The sequence below is a fragment of the Parasteatoda tepidariorum genome, chromosome 5, assembly GCF_043381705.1.
Source record: "Parasteatoda tepidariorum isolate YZ-2023 chromosome 5, CAS_Ptep_4.0, whole genome shotgun sequence".
Classification (NCBI taxonomy): Eukaryota; Metazoa; Arthropoda; class Arachnida; order Araneae; family Theridiidae; genus Parasteatoda; species Parasteatoda tepidariorum.
In genome coordinates this window covers 88,667,276-88,688,335 of record NC_092208.1, presented here as the reverse complement: position 1 = coordinate 88,688,335, position 21,060 = coordinate 88,667,276, and the positions used below count along the sequence as shown (strand labels likewise).

At 31.3% G+C, this 21,060-nt stretch overlaps 1 protein-coding gene across 1 annotated transcript in view; it reads right to left on the bottom strand.

The window, feature by feature from the left end:
- Nucleotides 1-21,060, bottom strand: part of LOC107445401 (uncharacterized) — a 211,537-nt gene that overhangs the window by 112,991 nt on the left and 77,486 nt on the right. Inside the window, exons 2-3 of the mRNA XM_043039647.2 lie at nt 13,734-13,874; nt 10,558-11,140 (exon numbers count right to left, since the gene is read on the bottom strand). Coding sequence (XP_042895581.2) covers nt 10,558-11,140; nt 13,734-13,845 — 695 coding nt within the window. The 5' untranslated portion in view covers nt 13,846-13,874. The remainder of the gene's footprint in view (nt 1-10,557; nt 11,141-13,733; nt 13,875-21,060) is intronic.

Below are 21,060 nucleotides of genomic sequence, written 5' to 3'. Positions count from 1 at the left end.
AGTTTTAATGAAACTGTTGTTCATGCTTCATATAGCATTACACATTCCTTCTAACAGAGACAAATTGCTTTAGTGTATCTTGTGACGAAGTCGTAAATGATTTTTTCAGACAATTAAAAATTAGTTATTAGATTTCATAGTTTAACTTTATGGAATCACATTAACCAAATATAGGCAAAAGTATTGAAAAATAATTTATTGCTTCTGTTAGATTTTCAAATAATTCCAAACACGCTGAAAAAAAATTATTTGTCTATCTGCATTATTTATGAAGTTTTGAGCGTTTTTTAGAAAAAAGGCAGTGGTTTTTCCAGCAAAAACAAAATTTTTTCACATGCACGCCTTTTTTTACGTTTACCTGTTATTTAAATCCCTATTTCTGATTCGATTCTCCTTCGATTTTTTTATGTTGAAGATGGAACTTTAAGGTAATTTTTTTTTTCATAATCAGCCTAAAATCAAATTATGCATTGAATAAGCGTTTTGAATGTTATTAAAATTTTTACGTCATGTTATTGATATCTGTGCATTTGATATTTTTTAAATTTTTTCATTTCAGTTTTATATAAAGGGAACCATGAGCGATGGTGGCTCAGGGGATAGAGTGTTCGCCTTCCAATAAAGCGAACCGAGATCGTATCCCATCGAAGTCTGGTCGATACAAATCCGCACCCGGCTCGCATCAGTCACTGTGCCGACGTAAAATATGCTCAGTGGTAGACAGATCATGGGTTAGATTCTTTTTCAGTCTCCATCAGGCTAACCATGCTCCATCAAAAATTCCTCCACGAAGGCAAATTTCTCCCAATACTTAATTCCTGGAGCTAGCTTGTCTTCTGGATTCTGGTCGTAAACCCAAAAAATTAGAACAGCTGTTCAACGACGGTTATAAAATAAAATAAAGGGAACTATAGAAATTGTTATAATTGATGTATAAGCAAATCGAATGCTCAGATTTACAGCAGGAATCTTAAAGCGTGCAAAAAAAAAGTTTCTTTTTGAGAAAAAAAATCAAAAGCTTTAAAGATTTAAAAAGTGGAAGAGTTTTATACATTTTCAAAATTAAAAAAAAATTTGAGTCATATTATTAAGTTTTGAAAATTCATTGATTTTTATTAAAATGTGCAGGTCATGCAACTAAAAGGTTGTTTATTTTAATTTTATTTGAAAAAAAAAATTGTTCTGATGATACTTTGATCCCTTAATCATTGAGGAGTTAAAATCAAATTTGATTTTATTTAGATTTAGATAAGTTGTGGAGTTTTATTTGTAAGAATTTTTGTAAAAAACCTTTCCTTTTATGACATGCAATTAATATTGTTTCATAACAACATCAAATAGTCCTAAATGTTTATTTATATTTTGATTTATAATGAAATGCATAATTCTAATAAATTATTCTAATAATTTAATTCTAATTATTATTCTAATAAAAGCGAAAAATTCACCACTTACAAATATTTAAGTACTTGTAAATTAGTTAAAGCAAAAATATTGTACTCAGCTCATGAAAGATTTGAGCATTTATTATAATTTTCTCTTAATACAAATATGCCCTCCGAGCACTTCTGTGATGACGTCGCAAAGTTACTGAGAGACCTTGATTTAGTGGCTATGGTCAAAATCAGGGGTAGAAATTTAGAAAATTTAGTCACTGGTTCAAGAGATCAGTAACTAACAGACATTATTAGTCAATAAACACTTCATCTGGTTCCTTTACACTTCTCTATTACATTTTTATTTCTGAAAAGAGTTAATAAAGTAAATTTAAGTGAGAAATTACAACGAAACGAATGTACAATGTAACATATGTTATTTACTTATTTATTTTTTCCAATGCCCACCTGGATAATGATCTAGGTCATATAGGCACCGGAAGGGCAGATTTGTTGACCACTCTTTCAGGGGCACCATATTAGGTGGGCCAACGTTGCTCCCACGGTAAGGACAGATAGTACAGAGAAGGAAAGAACAGCCATGACTCGCCCGGGATTCGAACACAGAACCTTTTTGATGCAAAGGCAGTTCCCTAACCCCTACACAGGCCGGTCGGCGTAAGAATTGTTATAAAATATGTTATTTTGTGAACAAAAACGCAGACCATAACAGGAAATCGAAAAACTAAAACAGCACACTATTCCTCTGCGTTGATTGCTGGTCCCATGAACTACGGATTATTATTGTGTGGTGGCTGGAATTTCGGGCTCGAAATTAATGGATCACCAAGAATTTCGAATCTTGGTCACAACACAACCAACATGTTGACAAAAGTAAAAGCTAGATAAAACAAAACATATTGAACATGCTTTTGAAGTACAAAATATAATCATCTGATAATTGGATCGAAGTTGTTTTTTTATTGTAACTTTACCCCAGTTTTTCTTTTTTAAGAAACCTTTATTGTAACTTTACACCAGTTTTTCTTTTTTAAGAAACTTTTATTGTAACTTTACCCCAGTTTTTCTCTTTGCACGACGAAGAGATTTTATTTTTGTTATTGCGTAAGAAATTAGTGCACGTCAGATTAAACTCACAGTGTGCCAACAAAAGATGTTATTTCATTAAAAAATGATACTCCTTTGTGAAAATTCAATACCAAATCTAGGTTTTTTTTTGAAAAAACCGAACATACTTTTGTGGCTGCTTTATTTTAGAAAGTGCATTTTTGACAAAATTCAGTGCAGGTATTTTCCGATACGTAACTTAGGAAACATATAAGCAATAAGTTCAAAGCTGAACCTTTTTTTAACAATAACAAATAAAAGTGAAAAATGATCCGTAAATTTGAAACTTTAAATTTAGAATGTTTATAAAATTCGCTTTTAAATACGGGAAATTTTAGATTTATGGATTTGAGTTTTTACTCTTGAAAAGTTCTCGTTTTAACACTTAATATATTTTGGCCAAGATTTTTATAATAATTGATTTAAAAATATAAATTTTTAAAACATATCTACGTATTGATTTGATCTTTATTAAACTAATCCTTATTAAACTAACCCTTCATTCCTAACTATTCGATTAAAGGAAAAACTACAATTTCGAATATATTTTCCACTCGTCTAAGCAATTATCTTCTTTATTACCATATTAACCTTTCACAATTCTTTTATACTTACTACATAGCAATATGTTTTTATATCCCCATTTAAATGATTTATTGCAAATAAAAGAAACTCGCTGCTTGCATTTTCCCGTCTATTTTCCTACCATCAAAATCGTTCTGTTTTGTTTTAATAAAATATATTCGTAAAAGTCAGACGATATCGTAAGGCTATAACTATCTACAATGAAATATGCATATTAAAAAGAATATTTTCTTTTGAATATAAGCAATTTAATTTCTTTTTGAGAGGGACACAAAGCTTTTCTTTTCCATTTCTGCTTCACTACTCTTCGACGTTTTCTATTTATGGTACTAGTTTTCAAGCTCAGAAAGTTCGATAAAGAAGAAAAAAAATTAAAGAAAGAAAGGCAGCGAACAGAGAAAATGTTGATTCCTTCTTTCCTAGTAGTATTTGAAACTTAAATGTCAACAAAGCGCTACCGATTTTTTCTTCAATTTTCCGAGCAGACGATTTCGGAGCGATGAAAATAATCGTCTGTATTCCACAAGGAAATAACGAAAGAATCAAAAAGTATCTCCTGATATTTTGCCAATAAAAAAGTTTTGTACCGTTGAATGTCGTTATGGCTCTTTCCTGGAGTATCGGTTTTGAAATTTTTGTTTATTTTTCGACACGTTGAATGGCATTCACACTCCCAAATACTTTTGAGGGAATGAGATTTAAATGTTTGACGATACGAAAAATCTCCCACTGGCTTTAGAAGAGGGAGAAGAGTTTAAAATATCAGAGTGAAAACTTTTTTAAAGATTTGATTCTTCTATAGCCTAGTTGATGCAACATATGTATTTAATATTGATATAATGATCATATAAATGGTAAGAAATAATTTTTTAATAAATAAGTTTATTTTAAATTAATAAATATTGTATAATAATAATAGTAACTCTATAACTTCTTAATTAAAAAAGCAAATTTTCATTAAAAAAATTAATTTCATTATCATTTTTCGGGGCGAAAAATAAATGCTTAATCATGTCTGTTCCAGGTAAAAAAATACATTTATTTTTCTAGAAGAAATTTGATTTTTAAACCCAATTACAAAAGAGCGATAATTATGGTTAGAAGAAGAAAAAAATTGAAATCAAACTAATTCGTTGAAATAGTCATGCAAATAGATCTTGTGTCTTCACCTTGTAAATAGCTTTGTAAATATGTTATAATTACGTCAACTTTACGTCTGTAAATACGTTTCTTGTTGTTTTGCTATTTGTATTGTTTTTTATTTTTCTATTCTACTCTGAATTTGATGGCATTGTGAACATGTCTAACCTTTGCCTGTAATTTGTAATTCGCTTTAACTCAATAAACTTTACTTTCGGCCTCCAGAAGGAAGCTGATTTCGATTGTTACGGGGTTGCTGCTCTGCGCGTACAGCACCTTACATCTGGCACCCTTTTGTGCCATCCCAAACCTAAAATAAATTCGTATAAGACCTCCTTGGCTCTCGATGCTTAGTGTTGCCATTCACAGTAGGCGAGTTTCTGTACTGGGTGTCTATTTTCTTACTGAGCAGTTACAAACGCGCACTTTGGGTCATCCACTCCCCCCCCGAATGACCACTACGGGGGAGGGACGGAATTAAGCTTCGTTTTAGTTGTGCAATGAGAATAACTACATCTTAATTTTTAAATTTCTGTGAACTGTATTGAAGGATTTTGTAATGTATTATTTTTATCTGCTTCGATTTCGTTAAACCTAGTTTGAATTCGTCTTAGTATTTCTTCTGGGATAGGTTTAAGTTTGATTTACTAACTAATTGTATTTTAAGAATTAGTATACATCATAAATTTATGAATTTGTACTCTTTTTTGTAGCCAACTGTATTGACTTTTATGAGTTTCATATCCTACTGTAATAACTAATTTTAATGTTATTAAATACTAAGAAAGGTGGCAGATAGTTTACGCCAAATAGTAAAAAAGTGCGCCAAATAGTTCTCTGGGTGAAATGAAGCACCAAGAACCAAGAGTGGTCTATTGTACTTCAGTATACCATTTCGGTATAAAGTACTTGTAATGCGACTTCATTTTTTAACTTCAAATTTCTTATAGAGTGATTATTTTACAATAATAATTACACTACTCTCTTTAGGTTGATGAATAAAACTTTATTTCAGATGGTAAGGAGAGATTTAAAAAAATTGCTTCGGCGTCACTAAAAATTGCTTCGACGTCACCCGACAAAATCTGCTGGTCCAATGATGTCCAACGGATGGTTGACCGTGTAAAACAAAGCGCAGATGGCGCTGTGTCAAAATTCGCCGTAAGACTTCCGGATTACTATTTCCGACAAAATTTTATGCCTAAGCTTGAAAAAACGCTCCATGCAATATTGGTATATTTATAGTGTTTTCAATATAACGCGTTCTTTCAATTTAACTTTCAACTAAATAAACAACAAATGAATTTGGAAGACTCCGCATGCTTGCTACGATGCTACCCAAAATATAACAAACGGCGCTGTTTTACACAATTATAGCCAAATAAGGGATAACACTCAAAACATGGCAAACCTTACACTTTATTTATGCTGTGATACTAATTTTGTTAAATTTGTTTTAAGCGCACGACCTGTTTGAGGACTCTGATGAATGGTAAATTTAAGCGTAAATTTAAATATGAGTCCAAATAATTAAACTTCCTAGAATATTAAGCCTGTTCACACATGTCTTCGTAAGCAAAACATAAGCGGAAGGATACACTAGCAGTTTTCTAAATCTCTTCCGGTTTTAGGAAGTTTGTTATTGTTTACATTCAGTCAACCATACGCACGTCAGGGATGAGATTTTTCCGCTTTTTAGCTGATTTCCGCTTTTTTTACTTTTATCTCTTGAATTTCAGCTTTTTTTTCAAAAATTCAGATTTTTCTAAAAATTTCACTTTTTTTTATAAGTATTCCGCTTTTTCAGAAAACTCACCCATTTTCAAAGAGAAACACAAAATTCAAACTACATAGCTACCAATCCTTTCTCATTTTTACTTATTTTAGCTATTTTCTCCCCTTTTACTCGCAGCAGATAAGATTTTCCGAATTTTTTACCCGCCCTCCAGATAGATCCGATTTTTGTAGTTCAAACGACGCTGTTTCTGACAAGCCATTTAGAGGTCCCAAGCCTGGAGTCTGCCAATATCTCGATTCTTATTCACACGATTTTAATATCAAACATAGCTTTTCATATTTGCGTGTTGAGATTCTTATTCACGCGATTTGAATATTGTACGTTGTGCTTCGTATTTACGCCTTTTTAAAAACCTATGAAGCGATTCGTATTCCCGCAAGTTTAAAATTCAATGTCTTGATTTGCTCATGCTGTTTATAATATCAAACATTGATTTTCATTTATACGTGATTTTAAAATAAGGCATTGGGATTCGCATTCACGCATTCTAAAAATTATGCATCATAATTCTTATTTATGCAATCTAAAAATTACGCATCATGATTCGTATTTACGCGATCTAAAAATTATGAATCGTGATTTGTATTTACGCGTTTTAAAAATTCTATATCCCAGTTTGTATTTTCTCATTTTCAAAATCGTATATCTAGTTTCATATTCATGTGATTTCAAAATCCATAATTGTTATTCATATTCACGCAATTTTAATATCAACTATCGCGATTCTTGTAAGAAGTAAATTTTTTTAAAAATTAGTTACTATAAAGGTGACTGTTTTTCTAACTACGATTATTAGTATATGTAAGTGTTACAACATCAGAGAAACTGGAAGGGAATATATTCAAAACTTACATTCTGTGCTTTGCAAGGAAGAAAAAATAGGATTTGTCACAAGATGTTTGAAGATAGATTAACGACTTAATATAGCAAACATAAAAGATATAACAAACAAAAGCAATCACTTAAAAAGAGATTTAATAAAAATTTTTTTTTGGAAAAAGAGTTAATTAACTCATCATCAAAATTTTATTTATAATTGCCGTTATTTATGCTATAAAATGCAAAATTCTTATTAAATAAAAAACCATTATCTAAACAGTTGCTGATTGTCATGTAATTTTTCAAACTAAAATAGCAATTTTTGTATGTTAAGGAGTTACTATATATTTCTACTTCACTGTTATTGATATGTTTCAGAGGGCTCTAGTTAGATTAGACTATAATATGAACATAATGATTCGGTCCATTGTTAAAGTTTTTTTTTTCCGAATATAATTTAAAAAGTAATATTACTGATATATTTGCTATAAATCACATAACAGTATTTATTAAAAGAAATGAAATTTTAATGTGTATTCTCAGTAGTTTTAATTTGCTAAACCAGGTAGTTTTTCAAGTAATAATTGTCTCTTATGTGAACTGAGGAAAAATATAATTTCCAGCTTTATTTTTTCAATTGGAAATTTCTATTTTCACTAAATATTAAGTATCAATGTAATCATTTATATAATAATTGATTAGTACACAATTGTATGTCAACACATTATTTATTACCTTAAACTGTCTGGAATTTATTGTTAAAGGGTTGCGCTTGCGTAAAATTTAGTATCGTGGAAATTCAGCTTTTTTGCCTTTTGGCTAATCTCATCCCTGCACATTGCGTGAACAAAAAGGGTATCTGCAAGCATCCGTCTAGCGGACAGTTTGCTAAAAATAGTAAACAGCAAAATACGTATTAGTTCTTTCTGTTTCATCATTGGATCAGGCATTTTTCTTTACATTTTTTATTGATATTGTGGTGCCGGATTATCCCAATATGCGATCCACTTTATTTAACTGTGTAACTACACAGTTAACTTTACGGATCGATAGACGGCGCTGCAAAAATGTTTGCAAAACACTTTTAAAAAAATATTATTTATGTCATAATAATAAATGTAATAAAAATTAAATGTAAACAATATATAAACAGTTATTAGCATATAAAAATATAATTTAAATAAAATAAAATAAATTTAATAAAATAAATTTAATAAATATAAAACGCAAACCAAAAATAATGTGAGAAAATATTGGAAGAACAAAATGTGCAAAGCAACAAAGTAGAGCCATTACCGTACTACACAGTTAAGTAAGGTACATCACATATTGGTGCGATACCAAACACTGTCCACATCAGTTTATCTTCACAGTTTGGACTACCGCCCTCATTTTTTATCAACACTTAACCAAAAATTAACACAGAGTCACCATCTTAACTCTCAATGCCGTTGGTTATCATAACATATAAAATAAACTGCAAATTATAAAGCTTTAAATTTCTAACTGAAATATGTTCATTATGCAAGGAATTTAGAATGTTATATTAGTTGATGGATACTGTAAATATGTACTTCAGATGAGATGTGACAAAGATCATCGCTGAGAGCAAACGAAACACAATCAACTAAAAATTTTAGTAGGTCAACAAGTATAAATTATCACTGATATGACAGCTGTTTTACAACCTTATACTTTCTCTGAGATTTGCAAAAAAAATAACTTTTGTTGTTGATGATGAAAGCTATTTAACACCGCAACGTGCTTGTCACTAAGTAACCCCGGATAACAGTAATTTTTAAATTCTCGTGCTTTATGCTTTGTCTTATAAATTGTTAGGTCTTATGGAAGATTATCACCAAATACAATTTACTGCCACAGAATTCTAATAACATGCAATGAAATGGAGAATTTTTTAAAAAGTTTAATTAATATCACTGTTGTTAGAATGAATTCACACTGGTTTTAGCAATTTAAAACCATTCAATTCCATTAAACATATTTAAAATCATATGATTCCATAAATCGGAATTCATTGTTAAGACGTTTTCAGAAAAAGGATCCTTCTGAATAATGTACTTTCGGATATAAGATTTCGTACTGATAAATTACTAAGCTCCCTGCATATTGAAGATTTGGAAGGAGTTTTTACTCTTGTCAGTTAAAGCCCTGGATACGTAAATCAAGTAGCAACACGCCGCCATCTTGGTGACTCTCTTGTAGCCGCAACTCACAATGTAGAAAGCCTGAGTTTCTATTCTAAACGGAACAATTACCTTTTTTAAAAAAATCTTTCCTTACTATAAAATTTTATCGTACTTAGTATCGTTTGGAATCCATTTATCTCTGCCAGTTCTATGCAGCCATAATTTCCATCGTTCTTTATTGCGATCTTCAACATGTAAGCGATATAATTTAAAGTCTAATTTTGACTCATTGGAACACCCTAATTCGCAACAATTTGTCATTATTAATTTAAAAGCATGAAACAAATTACGTAAAAAGAAAAGCGAAAATCGAAAAAAAAACAGATCGAGTACAATGATACTTCATCGTTCAAACCAGTCAACAAAATAGCGACTGTTTAAACACGTGATTCGTGACTACCAATCAAAATCGAAAGCGGCACAAAGGTCGCATGGAAAAGACGGACGCTATTTTAAAAGTTTATCAAAGGCTTTATCATCAGTCAGCCATGGTTGGTTTGTTTATACGTGATATTATGTTGATGATTAGTAAAGAAGAGAATATGTTTAAAAATGTATGTTTGAGTTTCAAAATGTTTTTTTCCTGGTATGTTATCAGCGATATTTTCAATAATTATATGACTTAAAACTGCAGATATATTTTTCTCTGTCTAATTTTTCACATCTAAACTGTTAAAAGGCATTTCTGGAATAGGTGTACAGTGAATGATTTTTCAAAATATTTTGTAAGAGTAACTTTAGTCAATAATTTGTATAAGATACGAAAATATTTTATTTTCATGGTCACTTATAATGTAAGAAAACTGGGTGAATCTTTAACCAGTATTTGGTGCGAAGTTTCTCATTATCCCAAAGTTTAGTTAAATGAAAGATAATTTTATTTCAGATACACCATAAACTGTGAAGTGGGATCGAGAAATACTTCCATGTTGAAACTGACAGCATCGGTAAAAGACAGATTTACGACGCGTATTACGACTCGTATTTACGACGCTACAACTCGGTCTCAGTGTATCGGGACTACTCATGAAAGTTGCTTCATGTATCAACTTATTTAGGTATGTAAATGTCTTATTTGCATTAGTTAAAGTTCATTTCTTTTTTGCTGTCTTTTTAAATTTAGTTGGCTGAATAAAAGGGTTAGAAATATGTCAAAAAATGACCCGGAAATTTCTGATGGTTCAACATGAACAAACCATCAAAATTTGTAGCTATTCTTTTGTTGGGCCATCATAAATCAGTCCGAATTCCTACATTGGGTAAATGGTTACTTATGTTGGTTACCATCCAGAAATATAGTGGTTCATGATGGAATTACTTATGGTTACCATCAAGATTATATTGATCCCTCAATGGAAAACAGTAAAATATTTCGACTTGGGTATCTTCAATTTCTCCCCACACGTCTCTCAAAAGTGATGCATCGTAAGTTTTTCACTTCAGGTCTGACAAAATAAAATTATATTGATTTAGTGTACATAAAAAACTTTGATTATAAGATTACCTTGGAAAACGTAGTAGTGGAGATTCTCCTAAACTGGGTATATAGCTGAGAGGGAGAAGAGCCCCGACATCTAAGAAGAAATCACGTGACATAACATAGTGTTTAGCCAGCTGAGTCGCATCGCGAACCATGATACCCTGTTCCAGATATCCAGTTCTAAATTGCACAGCGATATCCAAAAAGTACACAGCATCCGAACACCCATCGAGCACTTTCCAGAGTACAGTGTGGGCCTCTTGTAATTCCGGGAAGGCTTGCCGGACAATAAGAGTCCAGCTATTGTAAAGGCCACAGAACGTTACGAGCCACAACCACCAGAACTTGAGGGATTCGTCCGGATTGAGAACTGTTGCCCTGGCGACACGGTATATCCAGTTGTGAGCTTTTGCCGGATCTTTGTCACAAAGGATTATGTTTGGAGGTCGCGTTGAGAAACGCTTTAGAAAAGAATCCTCCCTTTTGAGGGGTGGTTTTCTATGGTGAGTAACAGCATTGCCCAGTTGAACAGTGGTGCGGAGTTTCTTCCACCTGGACTCACATGGACTTCCGTCGGACGGTTCGGTTTCATGTTTTTTGAAGTTATCTACAAAATAATAATAACAATAATTTTTAGTATTACCATAAAAGTTATTCAATATCATTGATGCATTTGGTTTAAACAATAATTAATTTTTGTAATCAACACTCTTAGAAATTAACTGTCTTTTTTGATGATTTAGTTATCGAAAAGCTACCTGTCGTTATTTTTTACATCAGGAAATTACATGATTTCTGACGAAACGTGAACTGTCAAATACTTGATGTAATGTCACTCATGTGTCATCAATTGCATCCTGTGAGTTTTCCAATGTTCCGTAATCTGATTTTAAAACGATTTGCAAGGTTAGAGACCGTTCATACTTCATGTGATTCAAGCATCTCAAATCAGTGTCGAACAAGAGAAAGAACCTGATTGGTAAGTTTTTCGCAGGAAACTATTTTTAACCAATCATGTTTCCATTATCTGTCGATGGTGATTGGAGGTGCATGGATCACATGCAGTGAGAATGGCATTTAAGTTGGTTTGTTTAAGCCCTCATTCGTCGTCTCATCAAGCAATTGTCCTGAGCTAACTTGGCGATATGAAAATTTAATTGCTCAAACACCTTTTAATTTTTGTTGTATTTCCAAAATTGGTATGTATTAATATATTTGTATATTGGCATGTATTAATATATTGCAATGTATTAATCGATATTCTGCACTCAGCTTAACGCTTTTGGCGCATTTCGTATTCTCATAAGAAGTGAGGAATTTCCTCAATTTCATGAAATGCTGGTTCTAATCATTTCCCAGAAAACGATTTTGTTAAAAACGACGAAAATTTTATGAATTACATATGTAAATTTCTTTCTAATTTCCTATACTATACATTAAAATTGTTCTTAATTTTATAAATTATATGTTGACAAACTATGAATTAAATTTTTTCTAGTTTTATTAATTTTGTGATACTTTTTTTAATTTTTCCAATTTTATATTAAAATTGTTTTTGATAAGGGAACAGTCTGGGTTGTTTAGGGAGTATTTTGGCAACTAACCCACTGCTCAAAAGGAATTTCATCACATTCTTTTCCTTTGCTAGAAAAGAGTCTGGTGAACTTCTCTGTTTAAACTGGATTCCTCCTTCCACATGGTTGCTAGGCAATGGACTACATTGGAAAGAAATTCTCTTTAAAGGGTGTCAAGTGTTCTCTTGTGTATATTCTTTAGCAACCACTAAAATTTATGAAAATTTTAAAATGTTGAAATAAATATAATGTTAAGTTTTTTAATAGGATACCTTCAAGTGATGTAGTGTTGTATCTCGATCCTGATTGGTTGTCGAAACGTGGAATTTTTTTACGTTGGGAAGTGTTCTTTCAGTTTATTTCTAGTGAGCCAAGCCAGTCAAGTATCATTTTTCTTAAGTGACACATTCTATAATCTTTGACGGAGATTCTTTCACAAAGATTTCAATTTTTCTTTAAATATTTCCTATTTAAACACAAAGACAGGCTCGAAGCCACGTAGAACATAAACAAACTAACTATGTATCGAAGTTTCCAGGTACACAAAATAAAAATATATCACGGTCACAATAAAATACACAAAACAAATAACAAATCTAAGCTAAGAAATGGAAAAAGACGAGAAAGAAATTGATTTCAAAAAATTATTGTGTGATACGGCACCATATTAGGATCACGTTAATTAACATTTCAACTTAAGTGAAGAAAATTATCTCAACTTTAACACGCCGTTTTGCTTATAAGCTATCAGCTGGCGCTGACATCATTGGTCATATATGTGGGAATTTGTGATCTTCTTTTTCTTGAAGAGCAAGTACCTAATTGCACATACCAGTGTTATGTACAGATATTTTAAGAAATTATTATAATAAAACACTGGCACTCATCATTAACAAAATACGCAATTTTGTTTTTTGAAACTAATCAGTTAAATATTTAATTTATTTTACAAATTGTCATTCGTTCTGTCAGTCTGGATCTCAAAATACACGGAGAACCTTCTAAATAAAATTTAAAGTCATGTTAAAAATATTTAATTGCATTTATTTTTAGTTGTAACATAATGAAAAACATATGAACAATGTGAATTTTATGATATGTGTACAAAAAAGCATGGCACAAGAAAATAATAGGATAAAAAAAATAACTCACGCATTCCCTTCTATAAGTTGATCACCCTAGTTGACCATAAGTCAATGCTCAGCAAGTGGTTAACAAACGTAGGTTTTTTGTTAGAAAGCCTACGTAATCAAATGTAATAAATAGTACTTGAAATAAATTCATTTAATTGTCTCAGATTATACTCTTTCTAAATTGAGATAGACGTTTCAAATCAACAAAATTTTCCCAGTCTCTACACTTTCTTACTCTCTTTTACCATGGTTTCCGCAAATCCTGCTTTTCCCCACGCCAGTATATTCCAACTTCTAATTGAAACTTACTGGCATGTGACTTCTTACTGAAACGTAGTGAAAAAGCAAGATGTACCGAAACCCTGAAAATGAAGAGGAGGAAAGTGTGGAGGCTGGGGAATTGTGCAACCTTGAGATGACTATTTCTATTTAAAAAGTACTTAGCTATTACTTTTTTTTACATAAAATATCAAGAAAAAGAGGAGAAAATTACCGAATTTGGTATGCAGGGGTGGGTGTTGTCCCTCCTCGTCTTCTGAGAGGTCCAAAGGAATCTTGATACTTGTGTTGGTTACAGTCACCCTCCTCGGACTACCTTCCACCATTCTCAAACCTCCTCATGCTTCGAACATACCTGCAACACACATAATAAGATGACAACTTTGACACACAATGACACTGAAAAGTTCAGCTGTTTAGGGGTCATTCAAATATTGCATTAAGTATATCAAAAGGAAAGAAGTTTGTGATTTGTTTATTACTACTGAGAAGGGGACAAAGAAGAGTATGAGCAATGCTTACGCAAAATAAATACTAATTATATGCTAATTATTTTCCAATAAAGTGCTCTTGTTTTATAATGCTTATTTTCTATTTTTCCAAGCGCAAAAATATGTATCAAATAATTTAACAGAATATAAGTTGGAAAAATTCAAATTTGAAGATAAGCAAATAAATAAATAAATTCCGGGAAAGAAAATGTTAAGAAAAAATTTCTCCACAAAAGAGAGTTTCGATGCAAAAAGAGTTTTGATGCAAAAGTAGAGTTTTGATGCAAAAAGAGAACACAAACTATTCTAGGCAGTATTCTGCACAAATTTTTTTAAAATGAATTAAAGTGTATATTTTGCGTAAAATGACATATTTTATTTTATTTTAATATAAAATAATAATTAATCTATTATTCTCTCTTATTGGGTAGATTGCGTATGTTACGTCAGGTAGGCTATGATTTCCTCATACGCGAATCAACTATATAACAACTGTTCTGAATTTAGTATCTAATAGTGCTTCGCTGTGTTTTCCTTAGTACACCAAGGACTAGTGGATGGTTGTTGGATCCAGGACAGTGGGGCTACATCTCATATGTGTAAAGATGGTTTGAATTCCTTGAGTTGAGTGACAGTAAAATATATCGAGCAAGCAGTACTGAATACAGAAGGAATTGGAACTGTTTGAACTATTTCATTGAGTAACAATACAAAAATTAATCGGAGTAATGTTTCAGAATTTTGTCATAATTTACTATCAGATACTTGTTTAATGGAGAAAGGATATAATATTAGATCAATTCAAACTCAGTATTAACTTTCGCTTCTAATGAATGTACAGTGCGTAAAAGAAAACCCCGACCACCCTGAATAACTTTTTATCTAATGATCGTTCTAGGTCTCAATCTTAATGGCTCGGGGGCTGACCTCAAATATGCTAATTAATAAGTGCAGGCGACATGTTACGAAATTAGATACAAAACGTACTTTCTCTGAATAAACGTACCTTTTTTTAGTCTGATTTCAGATTCCTGACCCCCAATATAGAGGGGGTGGCCTCTATCTGAGAAATATGGTGCCCATAGTTTGGTCAGGAGAGCGATCCAAAGTTTTGACCCATTTATGTTAATGTTACTTTTCGCTTATTTCTTTATATCTCGAAAACGTTTTAATTGAATTGAAAAATGTTTGCACCCAACTATAAAATTCGTTTATCCGAAGGTAATTCCATGCAAAAAGTAATTCTTAGTAAATATGTATTATTTATTATTTTATTGAATGATGGCATGAAAAATTGTTTAATAGTAAGGTATACATTTTGTAGCATCATTTTAAAGATTATAATTTTGCAATGCAAAATGCAAAATGTGAGGTAAATTGGTCGAATAATTCCAGAGAAATTGAATCTCAGAAACCGATTTTGACTGATTTTGCTCATTTTTGTATTTTGCCATGTAAAATTGCATTTTTTAGAATTATGTAAAAAGTTGCATGCCTTACAATTCAAAATTGTTTCGACTATTATTAAATAAAATAATAAAAAATAATGAATTTTTACTAAAATTTATTTTTTGCATGAAATTGTCTTTAGATAAACTAATTTTATAATTGTATGCAAAAATTTTTTTTCAATTCGCTTAAAAAGTACGAAAACGTAAAAAATAAAATTAACATTAACGTTAACGCATTCAAATTTTGAATTACTCTCCTCTGACAAAACTGAGGGGATCATATTTCCCAGATTGAGCCTATTCCCTGTATTTCGAGGATCAGAAATCGGAATCCGTTGAAAAAAGGTATGCTTATTCAAGGAAATTATGTTTTTTTTTGTCTGATTTCGTAACTTAAAATATTGTCGTACTTATTAATTAGCACATTTGAGGTAATCTCCTTGAATCTTCTAACTTGAGTCAGTCCCAGAGCGTGAAGATCGGATCATTAGATCAAAAGTTATTCAGGTTGGTTCGTTCCATTTTTCTTGTTTTTTTTTTGCTCACTCTACATGTAGTTTTAAAGGTATTAAAAGCAAATAGAAGACTCTAAATTAAGTTAAAACTCAATGGAGATAACATTTACATATTTGGAAGCGCAACCAAGTTAAGAATAACGCAAAATAAATGTAATATCGCACGCAAGTTCATGTTACTTAAATCCTGAATACATGGAAAAATGTGTAAACTGTTAAATTTAAAGGTTGATAATGCATTAAAATACGAATTTCATATTTGTAAAATTACCAGAAAAACTCATCCTAGAGTTTTAATTCCTCAAAATCCATCTACTTTAGATTTGATGCAGTGGTGACATGTGTGGGACAATTCGAATTGAGTTTATGGATAAGACGAAATATTTGTTTGATATTAGTAGATGATTATTCAGTCATGTGCTTTACTTATTTTCTTAAAAATAAAACCGAAGCGTTTGATAAAATAGTAAGTTTCAAAATCGAGAATTTACTCAGCAAGAAAATTGAGAAAATTGAATTTGTAACTAAAGATCTTTAGAATTATTTTACTGGAAATGTGAACTTACTCATGAAAAATCGATACCTTACAGCCCAGAAAGTTAAGGTAAGGCCGAGCGAGCTAATTGTTTTGTTAGGCAGAGTGCATCCGTTAATCTACGATACTAAAATTGTCTTCAATTTTCGTGCTGAAGCAATAGCTTATGCAGCACATGTTGCTAACTTACTCCCAGAAAAGGTAAAACCGAAGTTCCTAAAGAATTATTCTTTAATAATGTGCAGAACTATAGTTATTAGCGTGTTTTTGGATGTACTGTATACTATCATGTTCCTAAGGTTTTAAAACACAAACTCTCTATTGCTGGTAAGAAGAAAGCATAATGCTAGGACGAATTTATCTATGATTTTTAAAGAAATAAATAATAAAAAATATTCGGTTAATAAATTATTTTTACTTCTATAAAAATTTTTAACCATTTTTTTCTGCTGTAAATTTTTTACTAAACTGTCAGCCTTCATTAGGTTACCCAGTATATTTCCCCTTTAAATTATGCGAGTGATAAAGAAATTCTAATTATCTAAATAATGAATCGTTTTATTTCCAGTAAACAATAACACGCAGGCAATAACTTCTCTCATTAGACTCGAAACGAAACAGTTTATCGAGATATGATCTTGTTTTCTTCATTTTATGGTCCATATATAAAGTCAATATTTGACCGCATCATGTCATTCCCACATGTTACCGCAACTGACCTTCTCGTATGTATTGTTGATACAATATATATTTTCCATCACGAATTTTAGGATCTAATTATTTCATAACATAACAAGGGTCTAATTATTTATTTTAAGTGAATACGTTATTTTTATAATGCGAGCGACAATTTCATATAGCATTCGCATTTCTGCTGTTCGAGAAATTATTTATAACAGTGCATAATCTAATAGATTGTATAAAAGGATGCATTATATACTAAATTTAGTGTTAAAATTATATTTTTAAGTATGAATGGAAGGGTAATCCCCCTATTCGCTGCCGCTCACCAACCCCGATGATTGCTTCGCAATAATGGGATATCTTCAAGTGACGTAGTGCCGGTATATCGATCCTGATAGGTTGTTAAAACGTGTCATTTGTTTACGCTTGCAACTGTTCTTTAAATTCTATTTCGAGTCATGTCAAGTATCAATTTTCTTAAGTGACACTTTCTATATTCTTACACAAAGATTTTAATTTTTTCACCCTATATTTCTTATTTAACACAAGTACAGGACAAAGATAGAACATAAACAAATTAATTATGCATCAAAGTTGCCAGGTACACAAAAACAAAAATTCTTCACGGTTACAATAAAATACATAAACAAATGATAAATGTAAATTTAGTGAAAGAAGCAGACGAGAAAGAGTTATATTTCAACAAATACGATGTGTGATATGGCACTGTAGTTAATTAATTTAACAATAATTTACATTCTAATTTATGAGGTGAAACTTAGCTCAATTTTAACACGCCATTTTGCTGCTTACTGGAGCTGATGTAATAGGTCACGTGTGTGGGTATTCGAGATCTTCTTCTTCTTAAAGTGCAAGTGCCCAATTATCCACCTATCACACCATGGCCAGCCAAGGTGTTCAACAGCCATGAGTGGAATGCTTCATAATCGCCATTTCGTTCCGACGACGTGGACAGTTCCTCCCACTTTCCCACACCACAACCACTGAGAGGTGGACTATCAACCACCATAGATTTAACCTGCACCTTGCTGGCGTTCACGTTGGTTGTCTTGTCAGCCGCTCTAGGAGGAAACTCACTTCCCCAGCTCGATTAAGGTTTTACTGGTTTAAAACCAGCGAACCTTAACCGACTGCAGCACCAGATTGCTTTTGAAGGAGGATACCGTATCAACAAAATTCAGGCAAACTCCTACAAATTGTCGTTAAAAATAAGAGTGTGCGTGTGCGACAGAGCCAATGAAAATTCTATCCGAAATCATATCAATTCGATACTTTTAAGTTACACTCATTATTTTATTTCTTACTTCTCTGTGCAGAATTATATAGAAGTTGCTTTTTTAAATTTTGGAATTTATTTTTTTCTCTTTTTAAATTTTTCTTGAAACTTATATGGCATTCAGTGTTTGTCAAGGAATCTAAATATATTTGTAAGAAAGGCTCTGCTTACAGACAACTCAGTATTACCACAAATTAAATTTCGCAAAACGAAAATCGATGAAAAAAATGGAAAATAAGAAAAACGTTGTCCAGAAAGTTTAGATCTAGATTATCTCTCTGTATGAACAATGAGTGTAAAAATCCAAATATAGAAACGTATAGACACAAGTGGACATTAAAAATTCATTAAGGGAACAGTGGACTTTTTCAATAATGGTCTTCAAGAATGCTATTAGATCAACGAAGAGTCAAAAACTTTTTTTCTTCAAAACTTACATTTTTAAATCTTTTTGTTGTTATAGTTCGTGATCGTCATTTGGGAAATCATTTAAAACCTTCCAACCTGTTTATTTATTATTTATAAAAACTTGTATTTAATCAGGGATCCCATATATCAAAAATTTCGGTTTGCCAAGGAACCCTTTACCAAAGTTTTGATGCTACTGTTGGACTTTCTGTACATATGAAATTGTAAAATTCGATTTTGCTTATGAAATTAGAGAAAATGCATTATAAAATTACTGTTGAGAAAATTTTATTTCATCTACTTCTATTTCTCCAGGAAATGAATTTTTTGTTATGATGCTATTTTGACGTTATTTTGCTATTTGACGTTATTTTTTTCAATATTGCATGAAGACGTTGGGAGATGAAAAAAAAAATCATAAAAATAAGCCATATTAGCAAAGAACGGGAAAAGTCGATCATGTAAAGGTTCTTCTTCACAGTTTATCAATGAAATGGATCGTGAGAATGGGAGTTCGAATCCAGCCATCGGAAGACTCCTCGTGTAGTAAATGGTGACTGGTTCCATTAAATCTGTCGGGTCACAAAGTCCTCCATGTTCCCATAACAAATCATACCTCTAGGGGGACTGAATTTTGATTCAAGTCAAAATTACGATCTGTGGATGAATGAATGGAAGTCCGTCCTATAAACGGTTTTGAGGTATGGGTGAGGCAAAATTAAAAATCTTGGCCATTGATGAAACAAGAACAATCGTATCCCTTGCTTTAATGGACTACGACAACAGCAACAACAACAGTAAAAATGGTAAAATGGGTGCACATACTGTGAATTACAGGTAAGTTGTAACTCCGTAAAAAATCTATAATATTTCGCAATCAGCTGCTGAGAAAAACTTTATCCAAATTGGTCCTTTTTTTCTCAAATTTTAAAACTATGTACAAACTTTTAATATTATGTATAAATAAATGACATCAGATAAAAATTATTTAATAAATTTTTTTTTGTCTAAGCTCAATTGAAATCTTTATCTTTTGCGAATATTTGCCAATGAGTTCGAACCATTTGAAATATCTAAAAAATAATACTAATAAATTTCAATTCAACCTATGTCAGAATAAATTATTAACATTCATAGAACAGCATGTCAGAAAAAATATATAATTTTTTAAAATATCTTATGACAGAGGAGAACAATGAAGTAATTGGAAACTCTCGATCATAATTTTTAAGACAGGTATTATTTTGCGAATAAATTTATTTTTCATTAATTTGTTCTTAGACTGAAGAATTGAGGATTATAAGAGATTTATTCTATGAAAAAAATGTTTAGAAAGATTTTGCATTTAGTTAAGCATGAATAAAATAGTTAAGCTTATATAATAAAAGGAATAAAAAATGTAGGAGCTTATTACATAATGATAACGATTCCAAATAAATGCATTTCATAATTGGAATGGATTTTTTTCCATCTTAAAAATATAAATTATTAATTAGTTTTCGTAGTTATTGCTAATGGTTAAAATTTGTGTTGTTTAAATTTTTATGTTAAGTTAACGAGAAATTGTCTCTTATGTTAAAGAAATTCATAAATGTCATAAATAGAAAACATACGATTTTATTTTTCTGCATGTTTTCAACTAAATTTAAAATAACTTAAATCAATAAAAAATATATGTGAGCTTGATAGTTAATGTAAACTTCTGTTTTTAAGTGTATATGTTATTGTAAATGACCGAAATTGGAATACCGAGTTCAACCAATGAATGTTGACAATCACATAGTCGCTTTAGTAAATGTCTGAAGTATATTCTAGGTCTAAAGTGCCACTACCCGGTATGCCCTACACTGATGATTTTTTAAGGGTCAGTGCCACTGTCCGGTATGCATTTGCCCGTTATGCCCTACATCAATTTTTTTTTGAGGTTCTGTGCCACTGCCCAGTATGCATTTAACCAGTACTCCAAACACTAATGTTTCTCATAATCTATACTCAGAAGATATTAAAATATCGAATAAATATAATAATATCAACGAATCAATTAAGATCAAATCGAATGTAACAAATATTTCGGATATTCACAAAAGCGACAATGCAATTGTTGATATTCTCCGGTGAAAGTCGACATTCTCTCGATTTTGGTCATTCAAGGTGAAATAT